This window comes from Mustela nigripes, chromosome 8 (genome assembly GCF_022355385.1).
Source record: "Mustela nigripes isolate SB6536 chromosome 8, MUSNIG.SB6536, whole genome shotgun sequence".
NCBI classification, from domain to species: Eukaryota; Metazoa; Chordata; class Mammalia; order Carnivora; family Mustelidae; genus Mustela; species Mustela nigripes.
Window position 1 is genome coordinate 53,506,057 of NC_081564.1, and position 24,205 is coordinate 53,530,261.

Sequence of the window (24,205 nt, forward strand, 5' to 3'; positions counted from 1 at the left end):
GGGATTGCACTTAGATCTTCACAGAAACAGCCAAATGGAGCTCCTGCAGATAAAGTCCCTGATTGTTGGCCCTCTCATGAGACTGCAACCCCCAGGAGTTCCTCACTGTCACACTAGTTTCCACTCAGCCTCCAGAAACTTGTCAATTACCACTGAAGTATTCCTACCAATTTATGCTAATGACTGCTGTTCAGATAAGTAGATTTTTCCTAAGGCCTTCTATTTGTGTCTCTTTCCATATTACTGAGTAGCAGTTGGCCTCGAATCTTCAGTCCTCAAGGTCCAAGAAAAGTGGTCATCAGTCCAGTGTTTCTTGTTATTGTAATGGGAAACAAACCTTTAAGCTCCTTGTACAGCAGATCTAAAACTGGAAATTTCTTGTCCTTGATTTTTATTGCATAAGATAATCTCATAGAAGTTCAACAAGCAAAATAAAGCATTGTAGCTATAAGGTCATGTGGAAATGCATCATTTATGTTGGAATTGGTCAGACTTGGTTGGAGGACACATTATTTGAGGATGAGGCAAGAGTTACAGCTAGGAAAAAGAGGAAGTTCAAGGCAAGATAATAAATTGGCTTTGAATAACAACAGTAAATATGTGACTAATTTTAAGTTGCAGGCCTTCAGACATCTTCAGCATGGAAATGATATAATCAAATTCATATTCTGGAAAAATCTGAGTGCTCAATGGAGGACAGATTGGAGGGGGTCAAGTGTGTGCATATGGGGTTAGGACTAGATGCAAAGATACTAGTTGGATTACATGCTTGTTAAAACTACAGTCTTAACGTCATTCTCAGTTCCAAAGGCCCAAAGATACCTGCATTTCTTTTTTTGTTAAAGACAAATGACTGCAAAAACCATTTTTTTAGACTTTTTTTTTTCTTCCCAATTTACCTCTTGTGTTCTGGAACAGTGAGCTTATCAGAAAGCATTCATAACCAACAAGCTTACTTCCTCTGTAGACTTGACTGAAGAGTCCCTCCTTCAGGCAGTTACAGTTGCTCTGTGTACTACTTTATTTAATATTCTGTAGCATAAAAGTGAAATTTATAAAATTGTATTGCTTCCTAGGGGCAGGTTTATCCTGTTGAGCAGCTAGCCTTTGTTCACTGAGTAGTATGGGAGCTAGAGTGTGAGAAGCAGTGTCCATGGCTAAAAGCACAGAGTCGTTTCAGCTGACTGCAACTGACAGTCCTGCTCTATGTCTGACTCTACCATCTATGTAGTTTTGGTCAACTTTTCTCACCTCTGTGCATTTCCTCAAGTATAAAGATGCAAATGGTGGTAGTTAAACCTAACCCACTGGGTCTTTGCAAGGATTCAATTAGTCTATCTTGAGTCATCCCATACTGGTGATGATATGCAGAATTGAGGGTATTGAAAAGAGACTTGAGTTGGGTTGGTTGAGTAGTAGGGGGACTCTAGGAGGGAAAAGAGAAAAGTTAATAAGGCTGAGAAGGAAAGAAATAACATTGTACTATAAAGAGTGAGTTATACAAAGCAGACCCATCTGGTTAGAATTTTAAATAAATTTCTAATAATTCTGTGTTGTAACCTTTCCCTATGCCCATCTGCCATATGAGATCAGTAAATGCACTTTATGAATAACATGTTTGGTGCCACAGGATTCCTTCTGTGTTGCGAGAACAGATACAGAGATCTGTTTCAGTGTAGTGTGGGACACAGATAGCATTTGTGGGGACAGCTGACTTCAAATTGCAAGTATGTGTCTTTTAACAATTGGTGGAGGAAGGTAGCACCTGTATCTTATTTATTACTGTAAATAACTCTCCAGCTTTCACTGTCTAAGAATAATAACCAGGACAGGAAGGATGTTAGTATTTGTCTTTGAACTCCCCCAAGTGAAACCACTGGAATCTCAACACTTTGTTTTTATACTCCTCTCACAAAATGCCTTAACCATTACCTGCGAGCATTCCCGAGTGATTCCCTTAGGCAGTTCAGCTGGCTGATAGTCAACAGTGATAATGCATATTCCTTGTTGTTTTCTTCTTTGGCTAGTAACCCTGTTGACATCACCACCCCCAGTATTCCTGATGGGACAGCTGTGTTCCATCAGTTTCCTCTGGGCTTCAACTCTTTCAAATTTATTTTCAGACGTTTTGGGATACTTCCTTAACACTGATCACAGACCAATAAAACTAATGCTTCTTGTTATGCAACCCAAACATTCCATCCTCAACAGTTAGGTACCCAGAATAGAACCCTGGAGGAATAATCCTCATTCTTCTGGGGGGTTTTCTCCCGGTGGTAAAGACAGCCTTTGTTTCCCACTTGTGTTTGAGAACTTAAATTCCAAGGGCAGCTATCCATTTGAAAAAGTGTTATGCATACGTCTCCCAGGAGGGCTCTAAAAGTTTCATGCAAGACAGAACAATCTGTTCTGAGGAACTTGAACTCCATACTGGGTTCCCTCATATACTCTTTACTGGAATTGGACTCTGCTGGAAGCTTGATTTCAATTTATTCCAAGCTCAGGGCCAATGGACTATAACTGTGCTCTGTTCTATTCCTTATCCATGTGTCCATAAGCATGAAAATCCATCAGTACATTTAACGTTTTAAGAATTACTTATTTACATGAATTTATTAAACCATTAACAGCCATGTGTGCCATCGAAGAAGGCTCATATGAAGGCAAGATATTTTAAATTCTGGATTTTCCTGCCTATGGAAGATAACCATATTCTAAGATGTACCTTCTGAAATTTATATGACCTAATTTGAGAGTATTTTACAAAGCAGAAAATTAAGTAACCTGGTCTGAAATAATTGGTCAAAGAAGCCAGGTTCAATTTAATCTACTGATAATTTGAATCTTTATTGCCTTAAAATATTTAAAGTCAGCTTCGATTAATACAAGTGACACAGAACAATTATAAGTAAATCAGAGAAGGAGACAGACAAAGCAGGTGTCTGGGATGAGTTAGTTACAACGAAAGTGTGGAGCATCCAGCTCTGAGGCTCCTGTCCACAGGGTCCCCGGCAGAAAAGATATGAATTGCCGCTGACGTCTTTTTGAGTGCTTACTCTGCATCAGGCCCAATCCCAAGAGCCTTTTTATATGTGAATTTCTTTTACTTACATAACTACCCTGAGGTATGTAATGTTGATACCACGTTTTATAGATGAGTAAACGGAGGCAAAGGAAGGTGAATAACTTGCCCAAGGTAACGTGGCTAGTACATGACACTTGGAAACCGAAGTAGGCAATCTGACTTGAGTTTATGCTCTTAACCACAATGAGTTTTCTTACTCTTCAGTAAGGGAACACCAAGAGATGAGTTTTTCTTGCCCTGAGTTTTAGAAAAATGTAGTTAGTTTAGCCTTGGATGGGTAATGTAATAGAAAAATGAAAATCAATAACTTGGTCCCAGTTTTACAAAAGAAATAACACATTCTCCACATGGCAACTTCTTGTGTTACTACTTTCAAAATTATGGGAATACCATTAACCTATAACTTAAAGGTGTACACACTTTGCTTTATAATGCCAGAACTTAGCACAGGTGAGCCAATGCTTAAAAATATATATTGTAGATTATGGAGTAAATTCCTATACCTAGAGAGGTCAGAATGTTGGTTTGTAGGGTGGTATTATCTGGAAGAGCACTGAGTAATGTTTAGGGATGGCTTGCTTTATCTCCACATAGAGATGGGGTTTGGGAGGGTAAGCTATGGACTTGGGAAAGGACCAATTTAGCCAGGCAAAAAAGAAAGGTTAAATATTCTTGTCTATAAAAGAAGGTATCTTACAAGGTATGTACTTTTTTAATTTAAAAAAGTTTTTTTTTTTTTTAATTGTCAGAGAGACAGCACAAGCAGGGGAGCGTCAGGGAGAGGGGAAGCAGGTTTCCCTCTGTGCAAGGAGATGGACACGTGACTTGATCCCAGGACTCTGGCTGGGATCATGACTTGAGCCAAAGGCAGCCACTTAACCGACTGAGCCAGCCAGGTATTCCAAGATCTACATTTTTTAAATCGAGGATTGTAACTATATACTATCATATTATATGTGAAATTTACTAAATTAGTAAAGAGAGAAATTGAAATGTGTTAATACTAAATAAATACGAATATGTGCTGCCTTTTAATATTCAGTTTGATTTTTAGACGTTTAACTTCATCCTTACAACTACATTCCTTGAAGTAATGTCATATGGTGCATTTGTGTAGAGCTAATTATCAAACTGCTCCCACTTTAAATAATTCTACAGAAATAAGAGTATCTTGTTTTCAAATCATGTCATATATATTTTTGTCTATATTTCACTGGTGGCTATCTATTCCTTTTGCTTCACTGCTTATTTTGGAAATAGAAAGGAATAGAAGGGTAAAAAGCAATTGAACATGTAGTTTATTTAAGTAAAGGGAAAAAAATCTTTTTTCCAGATAGAAAAGCTTCAAGTTCCTTTTGGCTAGTTACTGTTTGTTAGTCTCTCTCCCAGTAGGGGGCAGGATGTAGCAATCTGTAAACTAACTTCTTAGGGGTTAAATGAGGAGCAGGCTCCCCTTCCTTTGGAATTACTGTTTAATTAAAAAGCTGTTATTTTTTCCTCTGATATATATGTTCTGATTAATTAAGTCCCACAAAGTGAGATTGTGATCATTTGCAAAATACTGTAGTGTAACAAATTAACACGTAGCCCAGTTCTCTTCCAGGAGACCTATATGCTTGCACAGATTTCAAGGAAGGATTTTTCATCATAGATAAGCAAATGGAAATTTACTATATACTTCAAGCTCGGGTGTTGTATTTTAGGACAAGAAGACATTATAGATGATTACTACTAAGTAAGGGGGAGCCGATAGGAAGGGTTTTGCAGTAGTCCTTGAGCCTGGCCTTCTTCCGGACCGTAGGATGCAGAAGTGAATGGTACATAAGCCCTGAGCAAGCAGCTTGCCTTCCCCTGAAAGGAGACAGAAGATACACACAGAAATTGCTGATGGAATAAAATGTTTGTAGGCACTCATGACCATTAGAAAAGGAAATAGGTTGGAAAGTGGTTAGGTGATTACATGGTGATTATTTTCCTAAAATAGTTCATAAAAGACTTAGGAAACAAAAACAAAACAGTGTTTGAGTTCTGGTTGTGATACCAGTAGTCTGTTTTAGACACATCAGTTGACCGACGATTCTTTCCTCACCTATAAGATCATGATCATACTATAACTAGCAATGGCTATTGGGAGCATTATAGATGAATGATTAAAGGGGCCTACTAGAGAGTTTGGCATATATAGGAGGAGATAGTTCTGGCCCATAATATAATCTAGACCAATAGTTGACCAGAATTTCTATCAATAGATAGTAAATATTGGTGATTTTGTGGGGCATCTAGTCTCTGCTGCATTTGCTTGACTACTGTCGTGTGAAAACAGCCATAGATCCGATGTAAGTGAATGAACACGACTGTGTTCCAGTGAAACTTGATTTATAAAAACAGTGAGCAGGCTGGATTTGGCCAGCTGGCCAAAATTTATGACCCCGTCCTGGAACAAATATACATATCACTGTATTGATAAAAGTACAGTAATTGGGATATATTATAACTGCTCAAATGTAGCACTAATTCATTCATTTATTCATTCATTCATTCATTCATTCATTCTAGAGAACACGTGCAAGTGGGGGGAGGGGTAGAGAGAGACAGAATCTCAAGCAGACTCCCCTGCTGACCGGGGAACCCCACACAGGGCTTGATCTCACAACCTGGAAATCATGACCGGAGTTGAAATCACCAATTGGATGCTTAACTGACTGAGCCACCCAGGTGCCCTCGTGTAGCACTTTTTCTGTGATAAAAAGCACTCAGTTATGTCCCTGTGCCGGAAACTTGCCTCTAGCCTGTTGGAGAGATAGAGACTCTCCTATCCCCTCCACACCCCCAGGCTTTTCTTGTTAAAAGACAGAAGTAGTGCATGGTTCAGGGTTGTCCTTCTGTCAGAGCAGAGCTGCTCAGGGATAGAGTGGAATTTTGGGGATGAGAGAGCAATTTATTTGTGAGGAAAATAGTCATGGGGTTCAAAGCTTCTCAACTTCTTAGGAATACTATAAGCCTGGGCTCTCGGGGTGTCACTTAATTTTCCTTCAAACATGCCCCCTACTAGCCCACCTCCCTCCTTGTCCTGGTCTGGCTAGTTTTGAAACGATAAAGCTGCCTCAGAATCACTTGTGGCCAATTGCTGTGCCCCAAATACACTGTCCGCCCACCTGCCCCTGCAGGGCTGTGTTCTGATTCAGATGCAGCTGTGGTGGTTCTCAGGAGCCCAGACTTGTAACACATATAAATTGCTAAAAATAAATTGAGGCCTAGGAAACATTTTGAGTTTATTGAACAAGACTTGATTTGATAGGGCAGCACCAAGCCAGAGGCAGTTAGGTGCGCTCCACCAACAGGAGTGAGAGGAAAGACTTTCGTGGAGAAAATATAGAAGCAGAGCAAAGCAATTATTTGAGGATCGCTTAAAGTCTAGTTAGCTGCTGGTGACTGGTTGTCCCTAGAGTTTTGATTCTATAACCATGAGGCATTACAGGCTGAGATGTGGGGTTGCTTATGTAGACCGCTGCAGCATCAGAGCCGCGAGGTTCGATGCGCGCCCTCCTCCCCCACCCCAGAATGAAGTGAACAGACCTTACCTCAAATACTTGTTCGCCATTGGAGAGCTAGGGACTGGCCTAAAGCTTGGGCTCTTTCTGTGACAGGGAAAGGGATCTTTCTTTCCTCTTCTTTCTCTTCTGGCCAGGCCATTCTGATACCACAGAACTACCTCTTATCGCCTTACCTAGTAAGTTTGACACCCAGGGAAGGGTGTCACAGGGGAGGAAGTGTGCAACTTGCCCTTCATTTGCCCTCAGGGCTTGGCTCCGCCCACAGACACCTGTCCTGGGGGGGTTGGCCCCACTGACAGACACCTGCCAGCTGTTAGAAGCCACTATTCTTTGTGACTGGAGAACAAGCAAGTGTCCTATAACAATCATGAGAGAAAGCCTAAGCATTTTCATAACTGAACATAGATCCCATGGGTACTTCCCTCTGTGCTTGCCCCACAAAAAGATAAAAGATTAGTCAAAACTCATTTGACTCTGTTCTGAGAAATACTTCTCTAGGGTAAAGAATTGTCTAGAATCAGATGTGGAATGGCATAAAGATGGTGTTCATGGCAAAAAAAAAAAAAAAAAAAAAAGAAGTGTAATTGGGGGACTTAAAGAATTAAAGGAACTAGGAATTTGACCTGTGTTTTTATTTATAGAGAGCTCATTTAATTTTCTGATCATAGGGTTTTATGCAAATCTTAAATTTTTCATTAATGGAACTAAATTAAGAGAGGTGAGGTAGTGAGGTAGTTAAGATTCTGCCACTTTCTAGCCTAACAGCGTCAGAAAAGCTTATTTTTCCTATCTACACTGTAAGTTTCTCATCTGTAAAATGAGGCTAATGCTACCCTCTGTTATATGCGATAAAAGGGTAAGAAGTTATACCTGCTAGAATGAAGCTGACACAGTACCGTTCAAGGCACACTGGCTATTATGGACTAGGGCACCTGCTCTTGGTTTGATACCACAGACAATGTAGCCAATCCTGCACCAATTCTACTTTCTCATTAAAAAAAAAAAAAAAAAAAAAAAAAAAGTGAACAAGAGCTGAAGTTTTATTGTTGGGTAGGGAGCTTCTTCTAGAAATACGGACTACGTGGCACTGGCATTTCGACAGAATGGCCAAAATCCTGGGCTCTGGAGCGGGATGGTAGTGGCTCAAACCACGTCTTCAACACTTACCAGTGTATTGCAATGACCATGTTGTTAAGCTGCTGGTGCCTCCTTTTCCCCAGGGATGAAATGGGGGTAATACATGCTTGACTGAGTTCACAGTGTGCTGGAGAACTAATGCATGGCAAACCGTTAGCTCCTGCCTCATAGTAAGTGCTCCAAAAGTATTAGGGGCATTGTTTTAATGCTAAGGGTGGAGGTGACTGACAGAGGAAGGGGTGGGGCATGGAGAGCATCCCCTAGCCCAGGGAGAAGAAGAGGGAGAGGACTCCTCATAACAAATGTGGTTCTAGGTTTAAAAAAAAAAAAAAAAAAAAAAAAAAAAGTGGGTTTATGGTCTGTCTGGATTATAGCCTTAAAGAATTAGAAAAGCAAACCTTCCAGGATTTAAATATGAATTGAAACTCTGTATGATGCTGTTTTTCTTCAAGCGTTCAATTGCTAAATAACTTTCTAAAATAGAGCGAGCACACAGATTGAAAATTAGGTCTGGCTCAAATATGCCTCATTCTTCTGACTCCTGTTGCTTTTTAATGCACGTGGAGACCCAGCGGAGCCCTGGTACAGGCTACCTCTGGAATGTTCGGGTCTATTACTCTCTGTCTAGGAGTGTCAGGGAGTGCTGAGAAGCACATTTCCTGTCAAACATGGGGACAAGCTCTTAGGTTTTCGTTTTCATTTGGTTATACTGGTCTGGCAGGAGTTGTTCTATTCTTTTACAATTAACACTGCCAAGGCTTCAAATGGAAATGCCAGAAGGCATAGCACTCTGAGATTCTAAGTTTTATTTAGTTGTACCTCAAAACCTGCTCTATCTTCCTTTTGACTGCCATGTTGATATTGTAAAAGAGCTTATTCTCATTTTGCACATGGACAAACAGATCCAGCCCAGGGGCTGTCAGCCCAGGGCCTGATGCTAAAATCGTCCTGCTGGCTCGCGACTCTTTGTACACATATATTTCTTTTCCATCTAAATCTTTCATCTAAATCTCCCCCCTCTGACACCAGAAGAGTGTGGGGTTCTGTAGTTCATATATTCTTCTTGAATGACTCTCCTCATGAATTTTCATTAAGAAAAAGACAAACCTACAGGCAAAGGAGAGAAAATCAAAAGATATTCCAGTCTGAATGTCTCTGAGGTTAGGGACGTGTCAAAGGATGGGTATCGTAAATGAGCAGGGAAACCTAGATAATGTATGTTTGTAACACAGGAGAGCAACAACTCTTTAAAATGCAATGCAAAGTCCTGGGGTAGGGGCCAGGGAAAGCACGGATGAATCCGAAGGCCTGGCTTCTCTTTCTGGCTGTAATAACGAGAAGTCTCACAATGCTCTGTGCTTCAGTTTCAGAAATTGATTTGAAAATCTTCTGTCTTCCCTATACTATGGATCAAATAAATCAATGTATATGGGGGCACTTTCTAAAAGCTCCCAAAACTGTCCATTAAAGTTACATTATTAAACATTAAGTGCCAGTACTTGGGTAATATATTAAGAATATTGCACAGTTTATTCTATTCTGCTAAGTATTCAGTGAGGTACTGAGGGGACTTAGATGAGGTAGCACAGAGGAAGAGAAAAGATAGATGGGTGGCGTTGGTTCGCCAAGCTGAGCTGGGCTCACTTTTCTGAGCATCCGTGACTGTCTCTATATTTGGGACTCCTTTCAAATGTCAGCTGAGCTAGACTTTTCGACCACCACACCAGCAGCAATGGTGAGATGAACGAGGAGACTGTGCTGCTGGCCTGAAGCACTGGCCACTGAGCAAGGTGTCCGGGGTATATGCGGGCAGATCCACAATTCACAAAGGTCTTTTCCATTTCTGGCTGTTCCTCCTCATGCTCCAGGCTTTAGCCTCACCCAGTCTAGACATAAGGTCGCTGTGGCTAAGCCTTCTGCAGTCACTCACCAGGTCCCAAGAGCAGGAGACAGTGGGCTGCTGGGAGTCTGAGCACTGAGAAGTAGCAAAAGCAAACCCATCCTTGTCTGCCCATAAGCGGAGAACAAGAGTGAAGATTCCCAGACCATAAGTGGCTTTGCAAAGGACCTACCATTAAGTCCTAGGTGGGTGGGGGAGTTCAGAGAGAGACCTAAATCCTATGCAAATGACATCGAAGGCACTAATCAAGAGTATGAGTTCCTATTTAATTGAAATATTTTAGGTAGAAAACAGAATTTGATCTTTGCATTGACAGTAGCTGCAGCCAAGCTACATTATAATGTAGAGAAAGAGAGTAATTGATTTAGGAGTGAAACAAGCCTGGCGTCCCATTCCTGCTGGTCTAAAGTCCAGCACTACTCTACTCTCGGCATGGGAAGTCACCCATGTGATACATGAACTGTCACATTGTCACACCTTCCAAAGGAAACAAAGTCATGAGTAATTTTCATTTCACCAGTAAAACAAATCAAAACTCTACCATGTACATTATGTTACAAGGTTGCAATATCAGTGCCAAATCAGCCCTTCTTTAATGCCAAGCTCCCTAGAGCAACTTTGAGGCTCTCTTATCCAAACTCCAGAGACACTACATGGTTCTCCTTGGTCTGGTGTGGTGTAGAAGTCATCCCTCCTGTTTCTTAATAGAGCAACAATGTGCTCAGTAGTAGACATTTCTGTACTTCGGTGCTATTGAGGAAAGATTCCTTACAATGAAAGGTTTGTCATAGGTGCCATCGTTACTGTTATAATTGTCAAATGAAGTAAAAAATTATTTCCCTGGTCTCATAATTTGTTGTAAACAAAGTATTTTTTTGTAGAAAAAAATTATATATTGGGAGATATTTTATTTCAAATGCATTTTTAACTTTTATGAACTCTTTTTCCTGTCTGCCTGGCTATCTTCCACTCATGGATATTGGCTGGATATCTAGATGTCATGCTGTTTCTTTACATTTTATTATTTATGGGATATGCTCATTGTTTCACTGTCTGTCCTAGGACGTGTCACCATTGAAATGTAAGCCTCAGTCTGTCATTTTCTTCTCCAATATCCTTGGTTTATAACTCTACTTGGATAAGACTTTATGCAATCAAGATTTGAGAATGGAGAATTAATCTAAAGATTTCTAAATTCCCCAAGTTCAGGATGGGTCTTTAAAACCTCACTTTTGACAGAGGCAGTGAGAGCCTTTCATTCATTTCTCCTGATGCCTTATCCTTTCTCTGACAGCTTTGCTTGTTTGCATCTCAGAAAAAATCCTGCAAGAAAAAAATGGAGCTCATGAGTTTTGGCCACTGAGTTGTTAGTTAGGGTTGGGGAGGAGGTAAAGGAAAAAAGAAGACAGGACAGGAAGATAGGGTATTGGTAGATATCTTGTTCTTCTAGAAAATTTGCCCAGGTTATCAGCATTTCCCTGCCGTTGCTCTTCAGCCTTTATCTGTCCGCTGGAGGACACACAAGATGGCGAGTTCTACCAATGCTTCTACTTTGGGAGACTGGTGAGGACAGGGAGGGATTTGCATTCTTGAAGGGTTGTGTACATACTTTGCCTGAACGGTTCACCCACCCCTCGTTCTCACTTTTTCCAAATTAGGGAGTTCATAGTGGAGTGTTTTTTTTTTTTTTTTTTTTTTTTTCAAAATTCCTATTTATCTGTTTTTCCTTGGATCTGTCTCCTGAGGAAGAAGCCACATTAATTTGTGACATTTGCTGCATTTTTCTGGTTCCCACTTCTCCGTGGTTATAGGAAAAAGCCATTCCTTCCTTGTTAGCATGCTTGTAGCATGTTTTTGTTTGTTTGTTTGTTTTTACTATTTTTTAAACTAGAGGTGTTTTACTTAATTCTCTTGGGAAGGGAGGTCCCATGATCCAGCATTAGTCCATCTCCTTCCCCAGAATTTCAGTCAAACAATCACAAAAGCAGAACCAACACAATCCTTACCACTCCTCTAATATACCAGTGCCTCTTCAGCCTCTGCAGGACACAGCCCAGAGCTTTGGCATGGCAGGTAGGCTCTGCAGGATAAGGCTCCTTTATTCTTACCCAGGAATCTGTCTCCATTCTTGAACTCTACCATCCAGAAACACCAAGCTGCTTGGGTTACTGTACAGAACATGTAACTCCCTACCTCCTCTCTCCTCTTCTGGTGTTGTCCCCTGTAGTGGAAATGCCCTTCTCTGACACCTCTTTCTTCTTCTTTCCTCCCCAAACATACCCAACAATTTTGCCAGGTATTGCCGCGAGCTCCAGTCTTGGTGATCAGCCAGACCCAGCCTATTTCTCTACTTCCACTACAGGGTCTGTGCTCTCCTCTGACCTGTCTCACATGTTTCTATCATTACATGTTATGCTGTTAATCTTTCTCTTTGTATTGTAATTACCTGTACCTCTGTCCCTCTCCTCCACTAGATGGGACTCCTTGAAGCAGAAATAGTTTCTTTCTGGATGACAGTGCAATGTCTAGCATATAGTAGGTCAAAGAATATATATTCATTAAAATGAAAAACAATAAAATGAGCTAAGAGGCATGCTACTTCAGAGAGAGTAGTTCATGGTAGACTTTAGAATCCTTCTGTCAGCAAAGAACTAAGAAGAATCTGTTTGGAATCTCTGGCCACTTGTTCTGTTACCATAACAGAGTACTTCAATAAGTAGAAGACCTTTATCATGCGCAGACTGATCTAATTCATTCTCTAATAAACAAAATAAGAAATCAGAACTTTCAAGGGAAAAAAAAAAACCAGCACCAATCCCACACAGTTAGTAATAGCATTTGCTTTCTGTGGTCTATGCTTTTATAATTTTTTTTTCTCTCCTGGCATTAAAAATGGCCTTGAATTATCTGGATCTTCTTTCATTCAGTGGATAGTCTTTAAAGGAAAAAAACAAAACAGTAAATAAGGGAAAATAAAAATTCTGACATGTAGATAAAAATAGTGTCCTAGCAAATGTTTTAATTCAGCTATCTTGAATTCAATATGTTTAGTGCCAAGCCCTCCTTTTTAAAATGTGTCACCTAATAACATTTAATATCAAATATACCACCACCACTTGTTCAGGCAAATAAAACACCACTAGTAATTGGCACTAAAAGTTTTATAAATGCAGTTGGATTACTTAAATAATTTAGTTAAGCTTTGGATTCTCATGTACCCCCTCCAGGCTAATGAGTTAGAGACCTCTCAAACATGAATCAGGGAATTTCTTAGGCAGAACCACCTACTAAGAAATCAGAGGAAAATGTTCAGAGGTATTTTTGTTTAATATCCCTTGGAAGATTGAGCTGTACTTTTACCATATTTATTTGTTCTTTATACTTAATTTGAATGTGAGACATGTGAGGAAAACTCTATTAAAATTTCCAAGATAATATACTTTATACAGGAAAAAAAAATAAGTGTGGTATGGCAGCTGACAATTATTTGAAAAAAGTTTGTGCTGCTGACTTAATATCTTTACTATAGGTTATTGGAAAATGCACCTGTAGTATCTGGGCACAAAGAGTTATTTTTAAAAAGAAATTAAGGTACTTTAGTTTTGTTACATGTCAAGTTAAGGAATTATGTTTGGAGAGGATATTACAGTTTCTAATTAGCTGACCTTAATAAAGGGGTGATCTTGTTTGATCTATGTGGTCCCAGGCTACTCACAATGGTCCTTAAATGTGGAAGGGGGGCAGAAGAAGTCAGTTGGACTTAAAGATGGAAGCAGGGGACACCAGTTGAGGAGTGTCTGAGAAGCAGAGCAAGCAAGGCAACATTCTCCCCAAGGGCCTCCAGAGAGGAACATTTTTACCAAAATCTAGATTTTAGTCCAGTGAAACTTCCAACCTGAGACTGTAATAAATTTCTGTTGTCTGTTGTCCTTTGTTACAGCAGTAGTAGAACACTAATACATTCAGACAATGTGATGCCAGGTAGTCATTAAAAATAATAACCCATAGTGTGGAAAATACTCACGCTATATTGTTAGGTTAGAAAAGTAGCTGAGGAAACACCATAGGACAGTGAAACCAAATAAATACATATCTGTTTAGGGAAAATTGGAAAGATAGGCTATAAAATGATATTCATGGTTCTCAACTGGTGCTGGGATGATTATTTTTCTGTCATCTTTCTGTACTTCCAAGTTTAATTTTATTTTTTGATTTAAAAATAAATGTTGAACATGATTGACCTTATCTCCCTCACCATCTTGGAGGAGATGAGCTCCGGTGAATATAGTAAGCTCCTGTAGGTTATCTTGTGCTCAGTCCTTACTTTGCCACATTTCTGCATCTCAAACACGTTGAAACACACTGTTAATATCTACCTGCTCTATTTTTTTTATTGTTAATTGCCACATTAATTACACTGTTTATTGTTAATTAACACATTGTTAATACCTGCTCTATTTTATTTTTTATGAAGTTTGAAACTTGAGCCATACAAAATGAGAAAATATTTTTGGCATACAAAGATTAATTTCTAAATATTTGTATTAATGGTGTAAAGATTACAATAGCAGCATAGCTAAGAACTAGGTATAATATCTGAGACTAAAATCTAAAGTGAATGGACTTAAGTTTTCTGGGTTCAGCTGGATACTGACTTTCACCTTTCCTTACCAGATACACTACTGGCCCCCTTCATTGTTAACAAGTCACTGCCTTCCCTTCCTGCCTTATGTGTTTGATTTTCATCAGTGGTAGTTTTATGGTTGCTCTAGATATTTGTAGAGAATGTAATTTAAAGGAAATTAAACCTCTAGAAGCGGGATAAAATTGGGCACGTTGAGTCAAATGCTTTGATGTTAAGAGCATTTTCAATAGCTATTATCTACCGTGCAAAACTGCTCAACTTTACTATAAAGATCTGGTTCTGAGTCACAGGGTAGAAGACCATTATTAAGTATCTGGGAGGCAGCAGACTGCAGAGACCAGGAGGGGAGCTCAGGCATCCGATGTGCCTGGGTTCAAAGGGTGGCTGCAGCCTTTGTCCTGGGCTCCTGGCAAGTGATTTCAGCTTCTTGATTTCCTTTGTACAAGGGACTGTGACTGTCCTCATTGCCCACAGTTATTGTGAAAAGGAAATAAAATGGCTCTCCCTGAATCAATAGTCAGTAATTCGTGGCTATCATTGTAGCTGAATGTCCTTTCTACTGAGTATTGTGACTTGACCTACACAATTTAAGAAAATTCAGTAACTGCTTGTGTTTGTATTCTCTGTGGTCCTGTCAAGTCATGTTTTCTTATTAGGTGTGATAAAGTCACACACATCTGACAAGACACCGCTGTTGTATGGGAAGCCAACTGGCAGAAGTAGCAGGAACTTCTGTTTGATCTCTGTGTTTATGATTGTTTCCTATCACCTCAGTAGAATGAGAATATGAACCTGCACCTAGTTTCTCCGAAATGCTTTATAAAGGGGCATGGATTCTTCCGGTGTAAAAGAGGACCCTGGTGTTTTCAGGCACAAGTCCTAAAGCAAGAAGAGAAACAAAAGCTTAAGAGGCTTCGTGGCCTCTGAGCTCTCCCAGGGAAACAGTGGGAGTCCCAGTACCCTTTCTCTTTGCGATAAAAGTTCAAAAAGCAGAAACTTTGAGGGAATTTTGTTCTTGGTAGGAGGGCCTGGGAGTTCTAGTTGAAGGTAGGAATGTAATGAAAACAAGAGCACTTTGCTGGAACTTCCCTTTTCTACTGTTTGCTTCATTATCACTCTTAAGGATTTTTATGTATATGCTGAACTCAAACCGGTTACTTTTTGAAATGGCAACCATGTCCAAGTCTTCAGAGATGACTGCAGCAAAAATCGAAGCCGCAAAGAGGCACTTCCAACAGAGAAATGCTTCTCCTAAGATGTTAAATCAGGAGTGACTAAAAGACCCAAATTACTTATATAAAAATGAGGAGTAAAAGAAATTCTTAACTCAGATTTAAATAATCAAATAAATATCCTTGGTTTGCTAATTTCCCTTACCCTGTCTTGGAAAAATTCTTTATTGGACAATGTTGAGACTCTAGGGGATCGTGGGATAATCCTCAGATAAAAGGTTAACTGTCCTTCTTATACTAAATGCTGGGTACAAAATGGCATTGCATATTTTCAAAGCCAACTGCTAAAAGCATAGTATCCTTCAGAAACTTTGGAAGTTTTCACAATCATTATTTTTACACAGAAATCTGTTTATTAAACCAAACAAAACAGATAAAATTATACCAGCCCTCGATTTTTTTTTTGAATTTTCATTTAAATAAGCAAACTCTAAATCCACACCTTAAAAGATGTTTGTGCATCTATGTATTTCCAAAATACTCATATTTCAATAAGTTTTTCACATTATATTCACCAACAGTATCACAAAAGTTCTTTTTTTGTGTTTTTTTGTTTTACGTAACTGTCAGGAACAGTAATTCTAGAAACACTAGAAGAAAAAGCATAGCAATGTCCACAGTTACAAGAAAAAGTGCACATTACTTGGTCACAATCACAGTCATTACTTGAAAAACTATATGTAACAAGTACATAAGAAATATCACTGATGCCTTAAACTCATTATCAAAAACTGAATGACATAAGTTTTACAGAAAATAAGGCAAATTCAGGAATGCACAAAGAATTTTTAATCCAACCAAAGCAGAACAACAGAAAGATAATTGTACAAGAAGCATAAACTGATGTACTTCTCCCTAAATATTTTAAAAATAGGCTTGCCTCAGTGCACAAAGAAAACACCATTCATGGGTATCCAACACTATAAAATAAGAAAGGGCAACGGTCGGGGGAGAGGGAGAGGAAGGGAAAGTTCGTGGAAAAGCTGCAGCTGCGTCCACTGAGTTCTTTACATCGCTGTAATTCATTACCTAGAACTGCAAATTATACAAATCCTATCAGGAGAGGTAATGGTCTTTTTGGAAACTATTTCTGAAAGAGAGAAAGAAAAACTACACTCGAGTGCAAATTTTCAGATTGTCACTTGCAACCTCTTAACATTCAGCCATCTACATCCAACTGCTGCTGGAGGCGCGCCCGGAACACAGCAGCGTCAATCCACGGTGAGCAGCAGTAAGGAACCAAGGTGTGATTTTTTTTTTTTCAATGATATGTCTTTTTTAATATTAAAACATTCTGTGATGAAAACCTCTATTGCGAAACTGCGATGTTGAGAGGCATGACGAGCGCGAGTGCAGACGCGCAGGCTTCTCGTGGAAGTGGTTCCCGATGTGACGATTTCAAGAACGTAGCAAGGGTTTGTTTTCCAGCATTGTTATTTTTTGTAGAAAGGATTTGGAAAGAGGAGAAGGCAAAGGGATGTGGAAAAGGTACTTACAGTAGTTTCTCAAAACAGTTTTCTTTTAGGACCTATGAAAAAGTTACCAAAGTAAAAATGACAATTTTGAATGAAAAACAAGTTTTTGTCTTTTTATAAAAATTACATATATATTTTTTTTTAAAATACAAGATCCTTCTCAGTGTTGTTATATCCTGTAGCAACAAGAAATTTGGCGCTTTTTTTTTTTTTTTTGCCAGATACTGTAGCTTTCTGTCCAGTAAGTCAGTAGTAAATTCCACTAATATTTCAGTTGGATCTTGAACTATTTTTTATACCACAAACTTCTTCTGTTTTATCCTTGAATTAAGAATATACAGCTTTTTTTTTTTTTTCCCCCAGATATTTATGCTGAGAAACTAAAACATAAAGCAGTAGGCTGGACACATTACAGTATCTCAAGTACTTCAGAGGTCAGAGTTCCTTTGAAGCACCTTAACACATCACTTTATGGTTCAAGGACAATGTGGCATAATGGAAGTATTTCTCTTAAGACTGTGCAGTAAGACCAGAAGCGTCTCTGCTGGGAAATCAAAATGTCATTAGTGGAAACTGCAAATTTAGACCTCAGTGAATAGGATCGTCATTTGACTCAGTTCTGTTGTAAAATAAGATTTTCCAGTTCATCTGCAGAACGCAATAAAAATGCAGCTGATTCTCGGTATCCTGCAACGAGCTGTCTCACGGCATTGATTTCAGTTGGACTCAGCTGGGGTCTGGAGCTTGAACTGCTGGAGGATCCTGAGCTAGTTGCCAACTGCCTCTTCATGCTGAGATCCGTCGGTCCTAGAAAAAATAATCCCAAAATTAACGTGAACAATCTTTGTTCCGGTACTTTGAACATGACCTTTAAATTGTTGACTTAATTCACTTACTCTTTTGTGAAAGCCACTGATACCTTTAATCAAATACATCAGCTCTCTGAAATGCCAAAGAGCAACATGTTATGAAATGAGTGGCTGAGTTTTTTCAGACTCCTTGTCCAGATGATCACTTCTTTCTGCGGAAAGACCCTGAAGACCTACTCCTAATACGTGCTTTTTGGCAAACTCGATTTTAAGTCTACTCTACAGCTATTGCAGCAGTGTAAAATGTTGTGACTTGCAAATGCTTTCTGTTTGCACCCTTGGTTAACAAATAATTTTAGGTCGCACCTACTCAGACTTGGAAACGTCCTAGATTGTGATGCTAATGACTCCAGATTACAAACTCCTCCATTTAGAACAAAGGAAATTTGGGACAGAAGAGTTCAATGACATGGTTGCAATTCAACAGCTTTTAAGTGGCATAGTAAGGATGTGAATTGCATATTTTTTTTATTTCAGGGGACTGCTTTTCTTCTATCATGTTGGTTAGTATTTTAAAATGTGTTAAGTTAGTAAAAATTAGTATTTAAAAATATTAGATAGCAGTTAGTTTTAGGAGGATGCAGTAAGTAAATGATCAGTACAAACAATTCCACAAAGAAACCAGACCTGGGATAGTGCTTTAGGTATTGTTAAAGCTGCTTCTGTATTTATTTGCCTAAAACATTCAGGTGTCCAAACGTTTATTACATATAATTTAAGCCAATTATATTACATATAATTAAACCAAATCAGATAGGTCTGCTTTTTGACAACATATTGTAAGTTTTTATTTCTTTGTACATTTTTACTTTAAAATAATTTAGTTAACAGAAATGTCGTAAAGATTTTTAAAATACTTTCAATTCTTGGATTATTAAGCTTTTTTTTAAGTGTTATAAAGGTTTTAAGTGTTCATTATTATAGCAACTACTTAATGAAAGGTAAGAACCATAACTATTAAATTTGCAATGAGTAAGACCTTTAAAATCCTTGAATAAACATTACTGGGGACATTAACTGAAGGCATGCTCAAGAATTGTAGCAATTCTCTTACCTGAAATGATTTAAACAGATTTTTCTTAGAGAACTTTTCATATAATAGTATTCAATTCCTGAACTGAAACAAGGGATGTTATTTTATCCTGTTCCTCCTTCTTGAGGCCTGATGGAAACAGGTCAAGACCCAACCCCTTTCACCCTGTACCCGAAGGGAGAAGGGGACTCCTGCCAGCAAGGAGGCACGTCTCAGGAAATGGGAACAGCTTCACTTGTAATCTAATTAGGACAGAGACAAGACTAGCACACAAGAACTCGGACATTTGAGAGGGACTTATTTCCACTTCTGCCACAGCCTTAAAGCCTTGATTTCCTAGCAGGAGTTAGTTTCCATTTATTCTGCTGTTTACAAAATCCCAAGGCTGATACAGCAAGCTGAAAGGGAGAGATACGGGGATGTTGCACGCGTAGACAGGAATTCATGAAAAAGCATGGAAGCAAATCAATAGCAACTAGTGCATTTGGAAAGTTCTGAATGGATTAAGAAAATACCATGACATAATGGGTTCTGGTTTATGGATGAACCAACTTTAAATTTGGATTTTTTACCCTTTATATTCAAGTATCCCAGGACCAGTACAAATCTTTATAAAACAAAGTAGAAAGGACTTTCCTCAATTATGTAGATATGTCATGTCTAGTTGATCATTTTATTAGAAGTTGTAACATTTTACGATGTTTTTGCTGACAAGCCAAGTGGCTGGTTAATGTCTTTAGGTGGAATTAAGAAAGGGTGAGGCTAGGGCTCAAGTTCTTTTTGGGATAAAAAGATTGTGATTTCGTTCTAACACCATGGTTCACAGGTTATTCTCTATCTCTGGCTCAGAGATAAAGGCTTCCAAACTAATACATAGTTTTCACTTTCTTTCTAATTATTAACACAGACAAATTCTAGATAGCTCAGTAACACAGAAGCCATTCACAACTTTGTTATTTTTCTGGAAGGAAGTTGACTTCCATTATCTTGGAGTCTTTTAGATCTACAGGATCAGGATTAAGTATAATTAAAAGTATAAGGAATTGTTTTTGCTGAATATTACTCAAATCTTCCAAGTTAAGAGGTCGAGTAAAAAAATTAAGTCAAAAATGAACAAAATTAGTGACTACTCAAACCGCTCTTTTGTTTGTTACTAGTATTTTTTTTTTTTTTAAAGATTTTATTTATCTATTTGAGAGTGTGTGTGCAAGAGAGAGGACGAGGGTCAGGGAGGAGGAGAGGAAGCGGAAGTGGGAGAAGGAGACTTCCTGCTAAGCAGGAAGACTCACATAGGGCTCAATCCCAGGACCCCAGGATCATGACCTGACCAGAAAGCAGACTCTTAGCTGACTGAGCTACCCAGACACCCCTGTTACTAAGATTCTTATCTCCCTCATTCAGACAATGTCATACCTGACTGGCTTAGCTTAAACTGAACAATCAATGTAAAGTAAAATGTCAAATTTTATGAAGATGTTAAATTTAATGAAGTCAAGGAAAATATTCTTGGAGATTTGCTCAAATAACAAAGCCATTAAAAAGTGTGCATTCTGGAGGAGCGGCCAGTTAATAAAACAAGCAAAACAAGCAAAAAGAATGACACAATAGATGTTTCAAGAGAAAATGATTTGAATATCAAGTGTTAAAGCAAATCAGAAAACTTGACTAGTTTTAAATACCATAATTATGCAGACTTTATAGTCATTCTGAAAATCTGAGTAAGAGGTATTTCATGGTAACAGAAAATGTTAGAAGAATTAAGCTCCACCAAAATCAATCTTTGATTTTTTTTCTAAAGGTTTGGGGGAAGATTTATAAGTTGTTTATAAGTTATAAGTAAATTCTAATTAAATGAAGATGTATATCCATAATTCACTTTATTTTTTGATGTATTTCTTAAAATATAGTTCACATACAATGTTATTTGTTTCAGGTGTACCCAACACTGTGATTCAACAACTGCTATGCTAGCTTACTTTTGTTTCAAGTTATTATACTTAAAATTTGTTGTAATATTAGAAGAATTTGATTCATTATATACATGTAAACCCAGTGCTCATCACAAGTGCCCTCCTTAAAGCCCATCACCCATTTAGTTCATCCTCTCCCACTTCCCCTCCAGCAACCCCTCATTTGTCCTCTATTGTTAAGAGTCTATTTTATGTTTTGTCTTTTTTTCTTTCCCCTATGTTTATCTGTCTTGTTCCTCAAATTGCACAAATGAGTGAAACTGTATGGTATTTCTTTGACTTATTTTGCTTATTAGCATAATACCCTCTAGCTCTACCCACATCATTCAAATGGCAAGATTTCATTGTTTTTAATGGCGAATATTCCATTGTGTATGTGTGTGTGTGTGTATATGTGTATATATACATATATATATATATGTATATATATATACATAGGTATATATGTATATATACCACCTCTTCTTTATCCATTCATCAGCCAATGGGCATTTGGACTCTTTCCATAATTTGACTATTGTTGATAATGCTGCTATAAACATTGGGGTACATGTGCCCCTTTGGATCAGTATTCTTGTATTCTTTGATAAATATCTAGCAGTGTTGGATCATAGAGTAGTGCTATTTTCTTTAAGTTTCCGAGGAACCTCCATACTGTTTTCTAGAGCAGCTGCACCAGTTTCCATTCCCACCAACTGAGTAAGAGGGTTCCCCTTTCTTGGCATACTTGCCAACATCTGTTGTTTCCTGTGGTATAAATTTTAACAATTCTGACAGGTGTGAGGTAGTAGCTTATCACAATTTTGTGTTTCCCTCACAATGAGTGAGGTTAAGCACCTTTTCATGTATCTGTTGGCCATCTGTATGGAATCTTTGGGAAAAAGTCTACTCATGTCTTCCCATTTTTTAACTGGATTATTTTGGGGGGTATTGAATTTATTAATTTCTTTAGATTCCAGATACTAACAGTTTATCAGCTAGGGCCTTTGCAATTATCTTCTCCCATTCTGAAGGTTGTCATTTCACTCAAGTATAGCTATCACCTGCCACCGTACAAACCAATTTTAAATTCATGAACTATATTCTGTAAGCTGTACCTTTCGTTCCTGTGACCGTCATTCTATAACTGGAAGCCTGTATCTTCTCCTTTCCTTCAACCATTTTGCCATGCCCTATCCCCCTAGCTACCATTAGTTTGTTCTCTGTATTTATGGGTCTGTTTCTGCTTTTATTTGTTTCATTTTTTAGGTTCCACAAATAAGTGAAATCATATGTTGTTTGACTTTCTGACTTATTTCACTTAGCATAATACTCTTTAGAGATCCATCCATATGGTATCAAATGGCAATATCTCATTTTTTTAATGGTTGAGTAATAGGCCATTACATGTACACACACACACACACACACAGATCATTCATCTACTGATGGACACTTGGTTGCTTCTGTATTTTGGCTATTGTTAAAAATGCTGCAATAAACATAGAGGTACATATATCTTTTCAAAGGAGTGTTTCTATTTTCTTTGGGTAGTTAGCCAGTAGTGAAGTGCTAGATCATATGGGATTTCTATTTTTGATTTTTTGGGGAACCTGCATACCATATTCCATAGTGGCTACATAAAATTACATTTCCACCAGCAGTACACGAGGGTTTCTTTTTCTACATATCTTCACCAACACTTGTTATTTCTTGTCACTTTGAGTCTAGACATTGACAGGTGTGAGGTGATAACCTCCTTGTGGTTTTTATTTGCATTTCCCAAATGATTCCTGCCATCGAGCATCTTCCCATGCATCTGCTGGCCATCTGTATGTCATTTTTGGAGAAATGTCTATTTGGGTCCTCTGCCTATTATTTAATGGGATTGTTTGGGGGGCTTTTTGGTGTTGAGTTCTTTACATATTTTGGAGATTAACTGCTCTTTGGATATATTATTTGCAAATATCTTCTCCTAATCAGTAGTTTGCCTTTTCAATTTGTTTGATAGTTTCCTTTGCTGCACAAAAGCCTTTTATTTTGGTATATTGCCAATAGTTTTTTTGCTTTTGTTTTCCTTGCCTGTGGAGACCTGCCCCCCAAAAAATGTTGCTGAGGCCAATGTCAAAGATTATTGCCTATGTTTTCTTCTAGGAGTTTTATGGTTTCAGGTCTCACATTTAGGTCTTGAACCCATTTTGAGTTTATTTTTCTGTATGGTATGAGAGATTGATTTTGTTTGGTTTTTGGTTTTGGCACAAAATGGAGTTATCTAGTTTTCTTAGCACCATTTATTAAAGGGACTATCTTTCCCCCACTGTATATTTTTGTCTCCTTTGTCATGGATTAATTGACCATATAAGTATGGATTTATTCCTGGCCTCTCTATCCTGGTCCATTGATTTACATGTGTTTTTGTGTCAGTAGCATTCTGTTTTGATTACTACAGCTTTGTGGTATATCTTAAAATCTGGGACTGTGATACCTCTGGCTTTGTTGTTCTTTCTCGAGATTGCTTTGGGTATTTGAGGTCTTGTGGTTTCCTATAGATCTTAGTACATTTGTTCTAGTTTTGTGGAAAATGCTATTGGTATTTTGATAGGGATTGCATTGAATCTATGGATTGCTTTGGATAGTGCAGATGTTTTAACACTAATTCTTCCACTCTATGAGCATGGGATACCTTTCCATTTGCATTGTCTTCAATTTCTTTCATCAGTATTTAATGTTTTCAGAGTACAGTTCTTTAACATCCTGATTAAATTTATTCCTAGATTCTTTTAACTTCTGCTCTGATCTTAATTATTTTCTTCTCTCTACTATCCTTGAGCTTTGTTGTTCTTTTTCTAATTTATTTATGCACAAAGTTTGTTTATTTGAATTTTTTTTTTTTTTTTTTTTAGGTAAGCCTGTATGATTACAAGAGTCTTTTAGCACTGTTTTTGCTTCATTCAGAAAATTTCTACTTTTATTGTCTCAAGGTATTTTTCAGTTTCCTCTATTTGTTGAGACATTGGTTGTTCAGTAGCATATAGTTTAGCTTCCATGTTTTTTTTTCCAGTTTTTTTTTTCCCCTACTTGATTTCCAGTTTCATACTGTTGTGGTCAGAAAAGATGGTTGGTACAATTTCAATCTTCTTAAACTTATTGAGACTACTTCATGGCCTAATATGATCTATTCTGGAAAATGTCCCATGTGCTTGAAAAACAATGTGAATCTGTTTTTAGACAGAATATTCTATATATCTGTCAAGCACATCTGGTCTAACATATCATTTAAAGCCACTTTAAAAAATGATTGTCTGGATCATGTATTGTTGATACAA

The 24,205-nt window shown here is 38.1% G+C and overlaps 1 protein-coding gene across 10 annotated transcripts in view; it reads right to left on the minus strand.

Annotated features, from left to right (window-relative positions):
• Window positions 1-15,883: 15,883 nt before the first annotated feature.
• Window positions 15,884-24,205, minus strand: part of NOL4 (nucleolar protein 4) — a 406,246-nt gene continuing 397,924 nt past the window's right edge. For all 10 annotated transcript variants that reach the window (XM_059409422.1, XM_059409421.1, XM_059409431.1 and 7 more), the window contains one exon: window positions 15,884-17,835. In XM_059409422.1, coding sequence (XP_059265405.1) covers window positions 17,642-17,835 — 194 coding nt within the window. In that variant the 3' untranslated portion in view covers window positions 15,884-17,641. The remainder of the gene's footprint in view (window positions 17,836-24,205) is intronic.